Consider the following 20,187-nt stretch of genomic DNA (forward strand, 5'->3'; position numbering starts at 1 on the left):
TCAAATTTTGGATATTATTGTCCAGACTGTATTTGAATCTTACTGAAGTTAGAGATGTTCACAGTAATCAAGAGGGAGAGACAAGGCTGAAGAATAAAGAAAGGATTATCAGCAGTTTAGATTTTAGACATCTCTTCCTTTAGCATGTAGAAAGCAACTAATAGTCTCTCATCAAAGTTAAGATTAAGTTAATAGTAAGTTAATATTAGGAAGCTCTCAATTCACACTAGATTTACAGTTCGTTTGTGAAGTGATGATCACTAGGTTACTAAAAAAAGTTCCACAAATATGCATGTTTAATTACATTTTATACAAGCAAAAACAAAAAACATGAAGTTGCTAACATTGGAGAATAAAAAGCTTTTTCTATGAAAAGCCTTTTCTATGTTTTCACTTTCGAAAACAAAATTTCTACTATATGAAAATTGTATTCATAAAAGCAGATAACCATTATAAAAGATTTTCAGTATATTTTTCTAGTAATATCATTACTCATTTGAGCAATACTACTTTATTAGGTTGGGTTTTGTGTTGTGTAAATTACCTCAATGTACAATCATATTCAACTAAAGATATGGTAAATGCAGGTCTATGAGGCTGATAGGTGGTTTAAGATGACTGAAATATTCAGAATTTATTTATTTAAAGAATATAGATGATGACATTTGACTTTTCAGAGGTAACAGCAATGGTAATTAAAGAGCAGTGCATAGGATTTCACAAAACATAAGGGAGCTTTATTCCAGAAGAGCAACTGTCTACAAGAGTGATTCATATTTATTTTTATAGCTTACTTTCAAACAATCTAGCAATGTAACATCTAAATTACTATTTGTTTGGACAATATACTTTATGACCTAAGGATTGTTATTGTGAACAGAGATGATAGCATTCCTGGTAGAAAAATTACTAATTATAACAGAAAATTATTAATAATGGGTTAGTCACAGAAGACTGTAAGACTATCCTCATTTCACATTAGTAACTAAGCAATTGATGTTGACAGCAGCTTGAAGAAACTACCTGTGTTTCTAAAGTAAAAACTTTCTTAACCTTCTTGTGAAAGCCTCCTCTTTATCACTTCATTAGTCACTTTAATATCTTTCTTCTACTATTATTTCTCATAATGTCTACTTTTCATGATCCGTATGCATGATTCAAGTGTCAGAAATCATTGCCAAAAGTTATATCTGAGGTTAAAATCTTACTGCTATTCCAAATGGTCTTGATGCTCATTTGGGAAATCCATTACTTTGTAGTGAAACATAAACAAGATTCTTCAGTAGAGAAAAATCCTGTGGAAATCAGGAAATGAGCTAGCATCTAACTATTGGGAGTCTTTCCTTGTTTCAGATTGTCTCACAGCCCTGGAGCTGCTTTGCTTGCTGCACTGGCCAGTGTTGCAGATATCTCTTTTAGGTACTTCAGTTTTATGTTCCCCCATTTCATCATAGCTACCAAGACAGGCACTGCTTCTATTCCTCTTTCCCCAGTCTATAAAATTGAGTTTGTAGAAAAACAAAACAAAACAAAACAAAACATTTCAATTGCATTTATCCAAATATGGTTACTTTGGTGTTGAGACACGCACTTGTAAGTTTTGTGATAATCTGAGACCCTATGGGGAGTGAAGAGTTTTTAGAGGACTACATGGGAAGACACAAAAAAATAATCAAATGAGGAAAAAAAAAAAAAAAAAGCAAATAAATAAAGGGGAAAGTTGTTTTTTTTTGTTTGTTTGTTTGTTTGTTTGTTTTTTAAAAGAAAGATACAAGCAAGGAAAGCTAGCATCTTGATGCAGTATTAGGAAAAATCTTTTTAAAAAATTGAACGGCCTCACAAACAAATCCAATACAGCAGGAAAAAAAAATGCTCATTAAAACATATTTTGAAAGAAGTAACTGATTAAAAGTCTGCAATGTGAGAATTAAGTGGTCCACACAAAATATTTGTAAAATCTTATGTGTCTTTGAATCATTTCATTGTTTAACACAATTTTGAACAGCATTGCAGAAATCCTTCTCCCTAAAAAGTCAGTTCATGCATCTGTTGCAGTTCCTTTAAGATGAATGAAATGGTATCTAGCACAGCTTGACATATCTTCATCCCAGCACTGTAAACAGAACTCAACTGCATCTGTGTTCCAGCTTTGAAAAATGAGGATTAGATTTTCTCTATTTAACTTTGTCTTAAGTTTCTACAAGATTATACTCTTGTTACAGTAAAACATCATCTGTACAGCTTTCTCTTTCTTTACTTATTACCCCCTTAGGTATATCACTGTAATCAAAGGGAGGTCAATTGTATTCAAACAGAGGTCTGCCAGAATTTATCTGGCATAAATTCTTCCCTTAAGATTTCACTATGAAGTGTTACTTCTGAAAAAAAAAAACCCACTAAGTATTATCCAAAATCTAAGAAATTACTTTACAGGGCTGGAAGCATAAATTATATGAATTTGAATACAAAGAACAGTGTAAACACTAAATCTATAGGCTAATTGCTGCCAGTATTTTATCAATAGTAGTAGGGTATGGTTTAGCATACCCTCGTAAGTGTGTTTGTTACAGATTGATAAAAGGCTCTCTGTCAGTAGGAGGATACTGGAAGATTCACTAGGGCAGCACCCGTTACTAAAAGGAGCTTCTCACAGTTTAATTCTGTTTTCAGAATTTACTGGGGAGAATTTAGTGGGAGCCACACTGAAAATTAAAATTCTGTACTTCGGTCCACACTGGCACTCATGGAGTTCAGTAGCCTCTCATTAGATAATCATTGTTTGCCTTTACTGGTGCCTGAAATAGGTTTGCAGGGGGTCCTGGACACCTTATAATGCTGGGATGACTTTTTTAAAGCAACAAGAATCTAGCCATCAAGAGTAACAGCCATTACCTAAACTTCATGTCTTTATTTGCCTGAAGAAATAAAAGTAGTAAAAGCAAGTATTCAGTACAACAATGTTATATGGAAATATGCATAAAACCTGTACTGAAGATTGAAGAAGACTATAGGGCTTACTATGAAGAAAAGCTGCACAAATCTTTATGACAAATAGACCTTCTAACCACCAAGGTCAATATGTTCTTGGCACTGGGAGTATTAGCTCTTTGCAGCCTGGGAATTCATTCTGCCTTTCTCAGTCTAAACCAGGCATCTTCCCACTGTATTACATAGATACTCTGTAAGGTATTGCAGAAAAAAATAATATATACATTCCTATCAAGATATGCTGCAAAACTCCCACTAAATTCACTGGAGTCAGCATGTCACCTAGTTTATCTTTGTCAATTTGTGTTCTGTAATCACACAGTTGCCAAGTTTTATGTTGTTTAGAGTTTTCCTTAAAACTCAAATTCCCCTTACAATCTAAAATTCACCTTAATATGAAAGTGTTTCAACTTTTCATACTGTTGAAAAACGAATTTTGTGTAGGTTTTTTGGTAACTTCTGTTTTTTGGTACTTCAGGGCTCATGGGATCTGAAGGGCAAATCATCAAATTCATACAGAAGGGATGCTGCAAATGTTGCTCAGGGCTCTTCCATTCTAAAACATACAAGTAGTTTGAGTGGGATACTCTCACTGCGTTTGATGTCTTTATCACAGTTAACTAATTTAGAGTTCTATTATTGGACATCTTGGGAATGTAATTAAGTGAGGTTACTGGTTAATCTCATCTTAAAGCATCTACTTAAAGTAGATCTGAAGAATCACTTTTTTACCACTTGTCCCATTTTCTCCCCTGGTTAAAGACATATAAGCATATCTTCACTACAGAAGTCTAACGGCAAGATGATATTTTTGCATACAATGTGCATCAAAAGCTGCGCTCATAGCAAGTTTGAATTTTTTGCATTCAACCACAAAAACTCCATCATTGTTAGTAATATTCACAAGTACTTGATAAGTATTTCTGGTTTATTGTCAGTGCTCTGTTAACAAAGCACTCACAAAGGTGCAGGTATTGCTCTACATGCATTTTCTTTGCCAGAAATCTCAGGCTGAAAAGTTGCTGAACTGTTGCATTTCTTTTTAGACCTGACTTCTCAGTTTCAGATTCAAAGAATCACAGAATTGTAGGGGTTGGAAGGGACCTCTAGAGATCATCAAGTCCAACCCCCTGCCAAAGCAGGTTCCCTACAGCAGGTCGCACAGGTAGGCATCCAGGCAGGTCTTGAACATCTCCAGAGAAGGAGACTCCACCACCTCCCTGGGCAGCCTGTTCCAGTGCTCCGTCACCCTCACTGTAAAGAAGTTCTTGCGCACATTTGTGCGGAACTTCCTATGCTGCAGCTTATGTCCATTTCCCCTTGTCCTATCTCCACTCACCACTGAAAAGAGACTGGCCTCAACACTATGGCCCCCACACCTCAGATATTTATAAACCTGGTTTAGATCCCCTCTCAGTTGTCTTTTCTCGAGGCTAAATAGACCCAGTTCCTCAGCCTTTCTTCATAGGGGAGATGCTCCTTCAGGAGCAGTTTACTGCTCCTTCATTTATGCCGGCTCAACAGTTCATGAAATCATTCTGCAAACCAGACTGGTGTTTTGTTTTCAAAAAGCAAATATCTATTTTTATCTATTTTTATATTTTTCCAAAATCTACATCACCTCACTTTTCAGAACAGTCTCACAATGCTGCTTCAGGAACAACAGTCTGGAAGCACAAGAGCTGGGGAAGACTTTTCTTGCCCTGTGTTTCTAAAAGAATAAAATAGATGAGACTGCACTCGGAGTTCAAAGGGTCAGTGAGGAGGAAGCAGGGAAAAAACAGGCAGGATAAAGGTGCAGAGAAGACAGCACTTTCTAACCCTACTTATGATACCAATCAATTGTATTTGTAATAACTTTTCTTAGTCAGTGATAGTCACTTAACTAACAACATTCTGCTACCTGAAGACAAGTAAATAGAGAGCCTAAAAAAAACATTTTGGTTCTTTAAATTTGAATGGACATTTGTCAGTTCTCTAAGTCCAGATGAAAACTTGGAGAGAGAAGTGAACAAATCTCAAATGGATCTGAGGTAGGACTTTCCTGACGCTAATGACCCCAAAGTTTTTGTATTAGGGAAATTTCAAAGTGTGGCTTAGGAAGCTTGAGACTGAATATATTTTTTACATTCAAAGCAGTAGGAAAATCTGGGACTGAATGCAACTGTTCATGCTCAAACTGTGCGGGTGGTGAATTCGCATTGATTGAAGTTGGCCATTCTGATACCTTACCACATGAACCAACTAAACCATCTGTCCATGCAGGGGTATTCTGTTTATCTCAATGTACACCATTATGAAAACTAATTATATTTCATACCAATACTGTAATAACAGCACAGCACAACCATATTCAGAATTTATGCTAGCCAAGAACATCTTACCTGTAACTAAGTATAAATTTTCTGAGCAGTAGAAAAATCACAGTCAAAGCAACGAGAAAAATACCAGTAATTAAATCATACCTATATTCAAAGTAACCAAATAAGTAAAATTATGCAAACTCTTTGTGGCTTATTGTCTTATTATGGTATGTTTACATGAATTGGATTAACTGTATTACTGTTTAAACATGCAAAACGGTTTGTCTTCATTGTTCCTGCTTCACATTCATTGTATACAAACAGGTGTTAAATACTTTTCTGGATCAGTAAATCAGTGTATTCTCCAGCACAGCTGGCTACAGAAAACTGTCCTCACCATCTCTTAATCCAGGATTCTTTGTGAGCTTTATGAGCTTGTTCATGCCAGAAGTTGCTAATCAGTTAAACTTAGAAAATGGAAGTAATCTTAGTCTCTTCCTAGCCTTGCAGATAATTGTTTTTCTTTTATGTTTTCAGGCTGGTGGTTTGATGCCTGTGGCCCCTCCAATCTCAATGGGATGTTCTATACAGCTGGACAAAACCATGGAAAGCTCAATGGTATCAAGTGGCACTACTTCAAAGGCCCCAGCTACTCCTTGCGTTCCACCACCATGATGATTCGGCCCTTGGACTTTTAAAAGCTTTCAGTGGTGGATCTGAGAACAAACCAGAATGTCACTGCCCTCAGCAGCCCTACTATCACTGTCTGAGGTAAAAGGTGAAGGGCTTCACGAAAGCAACATACAGGGATAGGGATGCTGCAAAGTCACTTCATTGTCACTCAGTAGCCTTCAAAAACTGCCCTTCAGTAACCCCATGTCTTGATGGCTTGGGGAGGCTTGGTTTAGAAGAAAGTGTCTGCAGAGTTTTTCCAGAGAAGAACAGTTGAATCCAGATCCTCTAACTGAATCCAATGTCTGTCAGTTAGTGGTGGGCTTTTTATGTTGTTGTTTTTTGGCAGTGTTGTTGTTTTCTTAAATATATATGTATATATATATAAAACATGCAAAAAACATACCAGGTTATTCAACAACGGCATCAGAATTTGAAACTATGGAACTCTTAGGTCCACTAAGAAGAATGCTTTTTAAAAATGAAATGCCACTATTATGAAAAAAAAAAAATTATAGAGACTCCTTTTTTAAAACTCATGTTAAAGAACTGAAGGTGACCACTCCAAATATCATTTTTCTAAAATGAACTGAATTTGAATAAATGAATGATTTATGTTAATCCCAGAGTCCAATGATTTGTGCTAATATTGTTTTTTATTAAGTCTTTGAAGGACAAGTTTCTCATAAATAGACTGAGTCAAATGTATGAAGAATGATAAGGGTAAGAAGCATAAATCGGTTGCTCTGTAGAGGTAATTGGCATAATCTCTGAGCTAGGATTTATAGCGTGATAACAAACGTAGATGAATTTTGAGCCTTTTCCCTTCTTTCATTAAAGGAGGTCTGAATGTCACATATAGAAATTGATGAAAGGTTAAGAGACTGTGAAATATTATCCTAAAGAAAATATAGGATTTTGCATGGAATATTTCCATTGAAAGTACACAGGAAGGCAAATTGCTAGGTTATATAAAAAATGACATAAATGCTTGGCTTAAGTCAATGAATTCATTGTACAATATCCTTGCATGTGCACAATTTATGATTAATTATTTTACGTTTATACTAAATTTTCATTTTTTCACTGTATTATTACATTTTTGTGAGTATCAAAAGCATGCCAGTTCTTCTCAGTGCTTAGGCTACAACTATAAAAAATACTCATTGAACTGTGTAGAAAAAAAGGAATTGTGAAATGTAAATAGCATGTATATTTCCTGTGATGGTCATTTAATTTGTACATGCAGCCCTGACCCTACTCAAAGAGCACAAAACCTCAAGAGAATATAAGTATTAAAGAACTTTAGAAGACTACTTACAGTTTTCTACAGTCAAAACAAGGAATTCTGTTGTATTAAAATGTTTCAGAGTTGTGTGGAGAGATGCATAATTCAGCTATAGGTAAGTATAATGTCCCTGTCATAACAATGAAAAAAGTAGTTAGGTTGCCCACAGTCCCTTGTGATTTAATCATGTGAATAAAATAAATCTGGGAAAGAAGCTTGTACTCATTCTACTTCTGCTATACAAAAAAAAAAAAAAAAAAAAAAAAAAAAAAGCTTGACCTTGCTCCCATTTAAATCAAAAGTAACATTTCTATTGATTAAACTGGGACCAAGATCATGCTTATAATTTGAATGTGGTGATTGTGCTTGTCTGTTTGTAGATTAAGCTGTTTGTTTGTTAAACTCTTAATGAAATTAGGCACAATGAAGATCAAATACATTAGCAGAGAAACTTTTGTTTACTTTAGCAGTTTATTTTAATGGAATGGAGAAAAAAAAGGGCTTGGATTTTTTAAACATCCCTTCTTAAAGAACACAAAGCCCACAAGGTTCTCTGGTTTTGCTACAACTTGATGTTTGCTTTTTTAAACTGGGAAGCTCTTTCCTTTTGTGTATTTGTATATATTTATATATATATTTGAAATAATCCTGTACAAGGGTTAATTTGCTGTTTTCTGCTGAATAAGTTACCAAACTACGCCTTGCTCAGCAGTTTCTTCACAGGGCTGCTTTGTCTCAGTTTCCAGCAGTTTTATGAAATGTTCTTCATTTATGTGCAAAGACTGAAGTCCATCTTCCGCTGCATTCTCAACAGATATATATTTCCTAGTCTCCACATTTGGAAGGCAGTTTTTGCAGAATGTAATGCAAAAAGCAAAACACATTCAAAATCAGCAGCATGATATTTACTGTTTATTTATCTTGGTTTGGGGAAAAAAAAAAAAAAAAAAAAAAAAAAAAAAAAGTGGATTTGATTTCCTATCCTTTATAATAAAACATTTCTTAAAATTGCAGGCTCTGTGATTTCATTTACTTTGAGCATGCCTTTATGTGACAGGCTGACAATATTTTACAAACCACCATCTTTCCCTCTAAGAAACATTAACAAATTTATTCAAAGCATAGGAAAAGAGTCTAATTATAGTTTATCCAGAAATAAGTGTACGCTATTGAATTAAAAAACATGTTGCAGTCCATTTTCTCAATTAAACTAATGAAACTGTATTTCTCTCATTTTAAGTTCAGATCATACAAGTCTAACAGTCTTTAAAATAAGATTTACTTTCTTTTTTTAGTGCAGCAATACAAATAGCACTGTGCTGCCTATTTCTTTTGTCCTTTGGTATGTTTTTTATCACCCCTTTGACAAATTTCCATTGATCCCTTCACCAGCGATGCTTCTTGCTCCATTTGTACGCCTTTTAATACTACAAGGTTCCAATTTGATGACTAGTGAATTTTTCCCCGTTTTCTCAGTTTCCTATTAAATCTGCTTGTGAATTCAGACCAAACTAGCTTTTTATTATAGTTTTAAAAACTTTGAGAAATGGATTTATAAAAGCACATTTTTGTGCCCATTGCCCCTTGTTCCATCATTGGGAACCTTCTCAGTTTTCTCTTCTCCAGGCTGAACAGTCCCAGGTTTTCCATTCTTTCCTCATAAGAGAAATGCCCCAGGCCCCATATCATCTGAGTGTCCCTCCACTGGAAACTCATGAAGTTCCCTGTCTTTTTTGTAATGGGGAGCACAGAACTGATTCTTGAATGTAATCACCTCTCCTGGGCCTTCCAATTACCTTTCAATGCTTTAACCTGTGGGTTACCTCCAAGTTGATTCTTGAAGTGGTCAAAGTTGTCTCCTCTGAAGTCCATTTCTTTATATAAAATGGCATTTGTCACGGAAGAGACTAGAATAGCCAATGTCAATGGTAATAATAAAGTCACTGTTCACACTTGTCATTTAACTGGACAGGCAACAGTTCACTCCCTCCCTCCCACGGTCGGGTGAGGGAGAGAATCAGAAAAAGGTGAAGGAAGTCAGTTTTTGAGATAAACACAGTTTAATCAGACAGAAAAAGAAGCAATAATAATAATACTTATCATGATATACAAAACATGTGATGCACAGTTCCACCCACTGACCAATGCCCAGCCTGTCCCCAAGCAGCAAGCAGCCCCTTTTACCAACTCCTTGCAGTTTTATTGTCCCACGTGTTGCTATACAGTATGGAATATTCCTTTGGCCAGTTTTGGGCCAGCTTTCTGGTTCTGTCCTCTTTCAGATTCATGTACACCTCCAGCATCCTTGCTGATAGGACAGTGTGAGAAGATGAAAAATCTTTTTTATACTCTAAGCGCTGAAATATCAGTGTGTTATCAACATTAATTTTCTCCTAAATTCAAAACATGACAACATACCAGCCACTACAAATGAAATTGTTATAGAATCATAGAATTGTTTGAATTGGAAGGGACCTTCAAATGGCATCTACAACCCGCCTGCAATGCACATGGTCATCTAAAGCTGCTACAGCTGTTCAGAGACTGGGCCAGCTTGAATGTCTCCAGGAACAGGGAATCCACCATATTTCTGGTGGATCTCTGGGCAACTAATTCCTTTGCCTCATCACTCTTACTACAAAACATTTTTCCCTTATATTTAGTCTCCTGTTTTATCTTGAAAACATTTCCCCTTGTCCTATCACAGCAGACCCTGCTAAAGAGTCTGTCCCCTTCTTTCTTATAACCCTCAATTAGATATTGAAAGGACTGTATTATGTCTTCCTAGAGCCTTCCCTTCTCTGAGAATGAGCATCCTTCTGTATCTCTTCTATGAGCATCCCCAGCTTTCTCAAATTATCCTTGTAGGGGAAGTGTTACTTCCCTTGGATCATTATTTGTGGCCCACCTCTGGACAAGCTCCAACAAAATTAATAAAATTGCAGTGAAAATCAAGATGGCACATCACAGCTAAATATCTTATTTTGTAAAATAGGAGTATACATAATTTTCACAAATCAATAGATGCATTTTTGCATCACACATAGGTCATAGTTTTCAATATCTTCTAAACTGGATGTGTAATTTAAATGCACATTTTTCTAAGTGGCCTAGCATCCAGTACTGACCTATTAAGCAAGCAAGTCATTTACATTTATAGTACAAAACGTTCCCAAAATACAGTCCCTTAAACTCTGACTATGCTTCCAATAGTCTCACATGGGACCAGTACAGCATTCTTTTGTCCTTTGAGAAGAGCAGACATGAAGGAGTAATTGCAGCAAGAGCTCAATACTATAGGTAGGATCAAACTTAATTTACACCCAGACCATGCTGCAGTTGTACCACAAGGCGTTCATACCAACCAGTTTTTACAAGAGCAGGACAGCTTGAGGAGAAAAGCAATAACTGCTGTGTGACAGTGTGGTCCCTCCTGCCCTTAACCTCTTCCTTTAGCCTGGCATTTACATCCAAAGTATTGCTCAGTACTGATAATACAGTCTTGCCAAACACTATGAGTCAATCATCTTACCTCAAAAACAGTAAGCAGACTGAAAGCCCCTTGAGCTAGAGCTCAATAACAAGACTGTACGTGACTTCTCCAGTTCCTTTCATATGTTGTGAAGCTTGAGTGACGGTAGTCTCAGAGTAGGTTACATGGAATGGACACAGGAGGTGATTTATTGAAAGGACAACTTTTTGTGAGAAGGTAAGCACAAGCAAAACGAGACCTGCAAACCTTAGCTGATAGCAAACACTGAGGGAGCCTGGTATGCTGACTCTCAGATAAAAACAACACAGAAGTGTGGAGCAGGATGGAATTCCTGTGGCCAATTCCTGTAACCATCGTGCAGGAATGGGGACTTGATGATACTACAGGAACTGATAAACTATCTGGTTTTCCTGAGCCAGCTCTGAGCCAACAGTTATTCACCTTTCTGTCAAAAACATGTTCTTCGAGTAAACTTTTCAAAACAAAGGTATGTTTAATTATAGTCACTCAAATTCCACCTCAAAGTAAGAAAACAGTATAAAAATGAAGGATTTTTGAGGAAGACAACATTGCAGATAAGTCAGGAGGACATCACTGACTTCTGGGACCAGTTGATGGGCTGAGCATCTCTTGCCATCTCAACGGGAAGTCAATTAGGTAAGATTCATTCACACAGTTATACGGGTGCTTCCCTTGGAAAACTTGAGAATCTTAATAGAGATAATTAATGTGTTTGTGTTTGTCCATATTATTCATGTTCCTGGTGAACTTCACATGCTTTTCAAACAGTGTGTGTATCACCAGAAATCTGAAAGGATATGTAGTCTGTTACTTTGATAAACTGCCCTATTCACTGTCTAGCTCTGAGAGTTCTCATTGGGTGCAGCCAGATTCCTTAAGGTTGACCATGACAGCCCATTCAAATGCAACTACACTAATTGGGCAGTGTGCTATTTGTGAACCTGTAATTGTCAAAGTTTACATATTGAGCACAACCAGTCTTATAACGTCAAATTGAACATTGATCAAACCCTAAGCTCAGTAACCCCCAGTCCCTCTAATATCTGAAGACAGGCTGGAATGCAAGCGGATTTATCTTCTGCCAAAATTCTCTTCCCATTTCACCTGACACTCTGAATATAGATGACAGTATCAGTGTTGTTGAACTCTGAGCTCTAGTGCTCATACACATACACAAATCCATATGTCTGGAGAAATTTTGATGCAATCTGTATATCAAAATGACCTTTGCAAAAAAATCTATCTGGAACTGTAATCTCTACTTCCTCCTCACTCCCCCCCTCCCCCCCAAAAAATGTCCAGAAACACCGAAAATATGCCAGTAGGAAAAGGAGATTAAGATATAGCATATTCAGGGTAGCTGAGTAAGAATGGGAAAGACAGGATTCTGGTACTGCACCAATGGAAGGGAAAATACAGACTGAGAAGGAAGAGATGGAGGGGAAAGGATTAATCACAAAATACAAAAGCTCTGTATTTCATGTGGCTCCTGCCACATCTGTGAAACAATGAAGGAATTCTCTTCTCCTCTAGAGCATCTAAAACCCCTATCCCCAGATCTCAAACAGGAATTTATTTGTTTTGTATGGTTTTGTAAGTGCAGTTTTTCATATTTTACATGGGGGAAGACATTAGTATCCATCTTTGGGAAGATGTGCTGCTTATATTTATGACAAGATAGCCCCATAGCAAATCCCTTAAAAGTGGAAATGTTCTTTAGAAAAATACTGTTTTCTCTTTAGTAAATTTTAAGGACTAATTAGGAAATAACACCTGTGTCTGTCCAAATTTTTGTGAAATGAATATCTTCATTCTTCTACTGGCTAAATTTCAATTGACAGACCTTGTTTTCCTATCAGCAGCCTATTCAGTTTTTTGAATCAGTGTGTTCAATTAAATAGTAGATATATACTGAAAATATGTCCAAAATTGCACTGATATATTAAAATACAAGAAAATCTAGTCATCTGCTTTGGTAGACAGAATACCGAGACCCAAAGTGTTACAACCCAATTTCTTTTTCTCTTGTTCCTGACCTCTCTTTCACTTTAATAGTGTCACTAAGCCTCATTTTAAACTGGAAGTAGTCACACATTTAACTGAACTCAAAGGACCTGTGGGCACTCTAGTTCACAACCAGAACATGAACTATGGGGATGGAAGTTCTTGACACTCATTTGCTTTGTAAGGCTATGAAAGGAAAAATAGATACATATGCACATACTCGGCCCCATTATAATCTTTTTCTCTTTGAGTGGAAAGTGGATGCTTAGCAAGGTCAGATATCCAGGAGCCCTAATAGGTGCCCAGAAGAGAAAGTGACTTACAAGCACCTGCTTCAGTCCTGTAGGAAAAGAAGGGAAGTCATTCTGAAGCAAGGAAAAGAAAACTGGGGGCTCTTGATACAGACACATAAGAAAGAACTGAAGAGTTAGAAAATTACTACTGTAGGATAATAGAGCAAAGGATGTAAAAGAATATGATTAGGAAGTTGTGAGCAAAACAAAGAAAAAAAGGAAGTTAGTCTGACAAAAAGAATATGAAGAAATACTGAGGAAGAATGTACAGGAAAATAAAAAAGAATTATGCAGGGATATCAATATTTTCATGCTAAAAAAAAAATATCTCCCAGTTCATGTAGATAAAATTGCTGTCAGCTATTTCTAGGATACATTGCTAGATGCAATTTTATCTTTTTGAAAAAGCATGAATAATAATGGCAATGCATATGATACCCGAAGAAACTGTGTGTGTCTGGTGGTTAGAAAAAAGCTTTCTTTTAGGTTTAGAATATTTTTCTATGTTTATTAGAGAAGAAATAGTATATTAGCCTAAAAGGAACTGTGTGGTCATTTTCTTTATTGTTTTTGTTTAATATTTACAGAGCAGTGGAGATAAAATAATATATGGTAAAATCTAAAGCAAGGCTTAGAAAGCAATCCATTCTTGTAGGAATTTTTGGTAATATGCTGTCTGAGAAACAGCTCATGCTTTTAACATGAGACAGGAATCCACCAGAAGATAAATCAGATTGGATAATATTTATTCTTCCACTGAAAGATGTGAAACTCCATCCTTTTGCAGTCCTCTTATGTTTATATTTAGAAGCATTGTCTACTGTCAAGGAAGCTACAAGTCTCAGATCTGCAGTCATTCATCTGCATTGTTGAACCACTAGTTTATTTTCTTTTGAGTAATGGAGCAGAACTCCTGGAAATATGTTTTTCTCTTTTTTTTTTTTTTTTTTTTTTTTTTTAAGCAAACATTTAATTTAATTAAATTATTTTTTTTCATTTAAAGGCTTCTGCTTTGGAGTTTATCTTTCATCTACCACAGATGATTATCTAAACCCTCTCAAAAGTTTTGCTCACTGCTGTTTGTTCTGTAAAAGCCCCAGGCAAAATTCTTCTCCTGGACTCATGCAGTGGCTCTTGTCTCCAATCTTCTGCTCTGCCTTCATGCCGGGTGAGTATCACACTGTGAGTCATCGTCACTGTCCTTTCTGAAGGGTTTCTCATTGCAGTCCCCCCAAGGAATCCAGGGAATCTCTCTCCAGTGAAAAAATAAATAATAAAAAAAGAACTCCTTCGTGCAAGGTCATTGCCAGTCCTGGATTCCTAAACCCTTTCCCATCACTGCACAACAACAAGCAGCCACCCAATATTTTCTGGCTGAAAGCTGCATCAGTGCTGTCTTTAGCTTCATCCAGGCAATGAGAGAGCCCTCCAACACCACCTATTTTTCACCTATTCAAGTCCAGAAAAGATTCCTGTATCAAGACTGGAGAGAAGTCTCCTAGTTCAGGAGCTGCTGCAATGGCACTTTTTCAGAAGGTGATGCCTCTACAAACCCCTAAGTGTGTACACAGTGAAGCAGCCCATGTGGAGTAGCAGTGCTGGCTTTCAGATTGGCTGGTCATAAGCCGAGGATGATACAAAATGCATGTCATTAATTTTAAGAAGTATAACCTCATAAGCCAAAGGCTACTCCAATAAATGCAGGGTTTTTCGCAGAAGGAAACATGTAACATGTAGATGGCAATATGTTTAGTTTCACTTACAGAAGACCAATACTCTCATTCACTAAGTGGGTTACTAAAGCTCTGGAGTTTGTTTGAATCTCTCAAGGCTATGGGAAAAGACAATAATAAATACACTGGACTTAGAGCTGTAAAAATAGCCTAGTAAGCAAAAGCATTTTTAAGTTCCCCACAGGGTAAAACAAAAAGATTGAAAATTTATCTCTGTGACATGGATTTATGGTTTTATTAACAGAGTCTTAGGCAGAAGCCTGTCACTGCTTCTTTCCCAAAACTTGTGGATCAGGAAACTGTGAGACTCCCCATGGCCTAAAACCAGATCAACAAAACTGCCTGGATATAATGGATATAATCTAAAGTAGATTAAATGATACTGCAGCAAGTCAATGGATAAGGCAGGAAATTGAAGAAGAGTTAAATTGCAACACTAACATATTTATGATGATATTTTGCACGAGTAGATACACAAGGAAAGAAAAAGAAAAAAAAAATGCTTCTTTTTCACTGCAGTCAGTTATAATGTAGATATGTAAAACATATTTAAAATAGCCTCAGGGCGTGAGGAGAGAATGATAGAGAACCCATCCTATGATGAACCAAGCATGCTTCTCTCAGAAATGCTGTGGAGCCCTGATTTCCAAGGTTTTTGCTGTCTGCTGCCACCTATGGTTCAAAAGGAAACTCTTCCAAAGTTCATTTATCATCAGAATCAAGTGAACATGCAATGAAAGGTCTGAAAAAGGGGAAACTAGAGGGAGTACTAAAAATAGTTAGGATGTCCAGCATGCATGGTCAAAGTTAAGTCTATATTTTAAAGACACACTTTCAGTTTTAAAAGTACTTAACTCTTAAAAATACACTGGTGTTACAGCATTATGGACCTTCAGCATTATGGAGAAAAATATTGATCCAAGGTGATGGCAAAAGGAGAATCAAAAAAAAAAGACCTATTCTAAAATGTCTTGTATACACCAAAATCTGATTACACCAGAGATAAGAATATGTAGCATATGTAGCATTCAGGAAGCCTAATGAAGCTGTAAAAGAAAAGAAATCCATACTTCAAAACTAGAGCTAAACTACACTTACAATCTCATTAAAATACTTCTTGCTCAGCAGTTTTAAGTGGAAGAATTCAGTTTGTTCTTCCAGCCTAAATTTAGCTAAATTATGCAAAGAGAAAATATATTATCCTTAAGGCTTTTTATTACTCATTTGCACGCTGGTTTTATCAGATGATCCAAGAATCACGTTACAATAGTGTTTTTTACTTGTGAGGTGTGTTTATCAGAAAATGAAAATATACCCTTGTAATTTTTCATTGTTAACTCCCCAGCTAATCAGCTCATTTTGGTACCTTTATTTACTCTGGAATCATACTTAACAATGCAAGAACACTGTGTTTTCTCAAGAGCTCATCAATCCTTTTTTCTCTTCAGTGCACCTGAGTGACATTTACCATAAGATGGTTCAAATTAATATCTCCAGAGCAGCCCGAACTGTTAATTCTGTTGCCATAGGTAAGCTATCATTTCTCTGACCTTTCACTTTCTAGTGTTCAAATCCAAGTCGCACCAAGGTTACCATTCACAGGTCACAAGGCCATAGATAACCTTAGATATTAGTAGGACTCCATTCATCTACTTGCAGAAGCTACAAGTAAATCAATATTTACTGTCTGAGCCATTCACAGGCTGAAAGCCTGGAGTGCATTTTAGGCATTTGTAGATCTGCTGTTGTGGGATGCTTGTCTAAGCTCGTAGTATGGGTAAGGGAACCTAGATAATAAAGTGAATGTAAAGCCATTTTAAGGAATGATTATTAGCAATAGGAAATCTGAATTATCTGTGCCTTATCCGTAACAAAACCATATCCATTCTGCAGGAAACTGTTTCTTGAAATCTTTAAATCTTAGCACTTTGGGGCAAGCTCAGTTCCTATCAAAATGGATCCTGAATGGATCCTGATCCTTTTATTTCAAAACCTAATGCAATTAAATAAGACAGGAAATATGCATTCTATCTTTCTGTATTTTGTTTGCTAGAAACAGCTCTCAACAAAACTTGTACACAAAATATCAAAGCATGGAAAAAAAATAATTCAACATCCAACAAGCTCCTGTATCATTAACTAACACATGGAGGAAATCAGTTCGTGTAACCACCCTTCTGATTCTCCTGCTGGCATCTGCAAATCACTACGTTAAACTATTATCAAGGAAGAAATATGAACTAAGTATATCAAAATTCTGGGTGATTTATCATACTGATCTAATTCATAAGAGAAATCTTTAGTGCTCATTGAGTGAATTATGAGATTAGTGTCATAGGTGGGATAAATTTGGCATTCCACTAGGAAATATCAGATTACTCTATGCATCCTGAAGTATTTATCTCCAGTTAGTACTCTGCAAATTGTTATCAGAAACAAAGATTACACAATAAATATCACTAATATGCAGCCAGCAGGCTGCCAAAATATAATGCCCTTTTTGCTCCTGTGAAATAAGCTTTCTGACAAGGTTAAGATTTCACCTTCTTTTTTTCCATATAGGTCACACCCCTGAGGGAGTCATTTCAATTCTTGCTGTCTTTCCATCTTTCCTTATTACTTTCTTTAGTTTCCTTAGCTTGTTCTTTTGTTATGATTTTTTTTTCATTGGAAATGCGTGTGGAGATGCTATGAATATATTAATGTGGGTATGATCCAGAAGCAGCTCCACACCGAATGAAACATTCAATAACCTTGTGGAATGGATACTTTTGCAAGTTTTTGACTGTATCTTCACAATGATGTTAGCAAAGAGGAAGCAGAAATTTAGCTAGAGAGACACATTCAAGTTGGGCTTTAATTTGATGGAATTGCAGCTGCATTACAGCCCCTTTGGACAAAGTAAAGTAGGTGCCACATGAGGACTTGTCAAGGAACAAAAATGTCTATCATGATCTCTGTGTCTGTGCATCATGGAGTTGAAAGAAAACAAGAAAAAAAGCCTCTTCTTTCCCTTTTTTGCTTTGGTATGAATAGCTGAGAAATATGAACCTTCTGTGTGTGCAGTGAAGAGAGTAGATGCTGATTATGACCTTCTGCTGGGCATAAAGAAGAGCCTTCTCTCTAAAAGTTGTGTAACTCTTTGCCAGTGTCTTGGAAAAGACGGTGGGAATTCCAGCTCCAGTGGCACTGGGATGACTGGAGAGGACTGGAGAGAGCACTGTCATCTGGAGTCAAGTCTGTATTCATTTTTGGCTTCAAGAGAAGTCTCCTGCAGTAGACTGCATTTTGCTTTGCTCAGCTCAGGGAATGCTGTACTTCCAAGATTGACCCCTTCGTGAGCTGATGCTTCTCAACAAATGTTGCTGGAGATTAGAGCTGTGAAAACTGCCTCTGTAGCACAGTCAGTTCCAACCAGAGCTATTGGACTAATTCCAGTCAGGATCCAATTTAATCCAGCTCAGTTGAGGTGCACGATCAACTAAAAAATTGATGGACAGTTTCTCAGAAACAGTGTAAATCCAAAAACTTTCTCATTTTTTCACAGTGTATTAACTTTGTATTCCACCACATTATTTTCCAGTGGAAATCTGCTGCTGAGTTGTGCTCCTCTGATTTTTTTATTTTCTTTTATATGACCAGGTGAGACACAACCACTGCAAAGACATTCGTTTGCCAGTGTGTAATGCAAAGCACGGAGAAAAAGAACATCAGGTTGAGGTTTTCTTAGCCAACTGGATAAACAGAACTGAGGAAGAGAGGAAAAAAGCAGTAGCTAAGAATGAATAAAAACTGACACTCAGATGGCAGGCAGGCAGGCAGGCAGGCAGGCAGGAAGGAAGGAAGGAAGGAAGGAAGGAAGGAAGGAAGGAAGGAAGGAAGGAAGGAAGGAAGGAAGGAAGGAAGGAAGATGTCTGTCTATCTGTTTCTGTTTCACTGTCCTTTTTTTCTTTTTGTGGTCCATTGATCACTAAGTCTCAGAAAGTTATTTCATTTGCTAGCAACTGGGCTGCCCGATTTGTGCTAGCTGGCCTCTAAACTCTCCCTAAATCTTCTTACAAACTTGAAAGGAGAAGCAAGACTCCTGACACAGCAGGGTTATATTGGCAGTATCAAAGAGTTAAGATTGAAAATCAAAGTAGTTTGTTTCTATTTTCAGAAATCAGTACCTAATGCAGGGTTATCTTTAATGACAGACACCATGGTGTCAAAGGATTGTGTCAGGTTTCAGACCTTTTCATAGTTTAAATTCCAATCTTTAATCAAAGGTTAAGTGAATCCTTGCTGGTGGTGAAGGGTTACTCGAATGCGAGGTTGTTGTGGGTGGCCTACAATAACTAATATCATATCCAGGCAGCAACCTCCTACATGCAAACATATTTCCCATGCAAGTCACTTTGCGGAGAAAATAGTATGACAGTACATCTAAGCTATCCCTCAGGAGACAGGGCAAAATAATTCTAACTGCAATTATTTTTCAACTGCTTAATCTCTTAGCTGAATAACTGCAGTTTTGGTTTTGAATCTTCAAAAAAAAAATTCTTTCAAATCTAATGAAACATGGATTTCTTTGATTTGGGAGTGTCAGAATTCATACTCCCTGTATTCTATTTCATTGTGTAAGGCTGCATTTTCCTATTTGATGAATTTTTCTCTGGGCAACTTGCTCCAAAAGAAAAGGAGAATCAAATATCTGTAATTTTTTAAATATTTTTGTAATATTCAATGTATAAGATGTAAAATAGAAATACATTCATACTGTGCAATTGAAACTGATATGGTATTTTTTCTAATTTCTAACAACTTGTCTCTAGTGAATTTAATTTATGTGAGAAATAAGAAAATGCTGAATTCAATTTTTTATGCATGAAGGTAGATTTGTACCAAGTTTTGATGAACATTCCTTCTCATTCTTTTAAATGTGTTATGGTACCTGGATTGTTTTTTATTTTGGCTGATATTTAATGCTTGGAATGATAATAGACAACATTGACTACCTTTCTCCAAAGTATTTCTTTTGAAGCAATTTATACTTTCATATAACATAGGGCTCAGCCAACTACATACGAAATTTCTATGAAATTAATAAGTATATTACAGTATAAAGTATTTATGTATCTGACACTTATTCTAGATTTTGTTAACAGTTTTTCAAAGTCCATAGAAGATGAATTATATGATCAATAGAGTTGCTTTAAAGAACAAAAAAAAAACCAAATCATTTTATCTACAAACAACTGAAAAAATGCTGTTCTATTTCTACTGCAAAAGGATTTTCACAGAGGATTTATAATTAAGCAGAAGTATCCTGGGCAGGGGACTTTTTTAAAAAAACTGTGGTTTCACTTGAAACCTTAAAATAAAGTGTCTGGGTTTGCAACAAAAATGCACT

The 20,187-nt window shown here is 36.3% G+C and overlaps 1 protein-coding gene across 1 annotated transcript in view; it reads left to right on the plus strand.

The window, feature by feature from the left end:
- ANGPT1 (angiopoietin 1) overlaps positions 1-8,176 on the plus strand; it is a 162,597-nt gene extending 154,421 nt beyond the window's left edge. The window contains exon 9 of the mRNA XM_048939878.1: positions 5,829-8,176. Coding sequence (XP_048795835.1) covers positions 5,829-5,989 — 161 coding nt within the window. The 3' untranslated portion in view covers positions 5,990-8,176. The remainder of the gene's footprint in view (positions 1-5,828) is intronic.
- Positions 8,177-20,187: the final 12,011 nt, after the last annotated feature.

The sequence above is a fragment of the Lagopus muta genome, chromosome 3 (genome assembly GCF_023343835.1).
Source record: "Lagopus muta isolate bLagMut1 chromosome 3, bLagMut1 primary, whole genome shotgun sequence".
NCBI lineage: Eukaryota > Metazoa > Chordata > Aves > Galliformes > Phasianidae > Lagopus > Lagopus muta.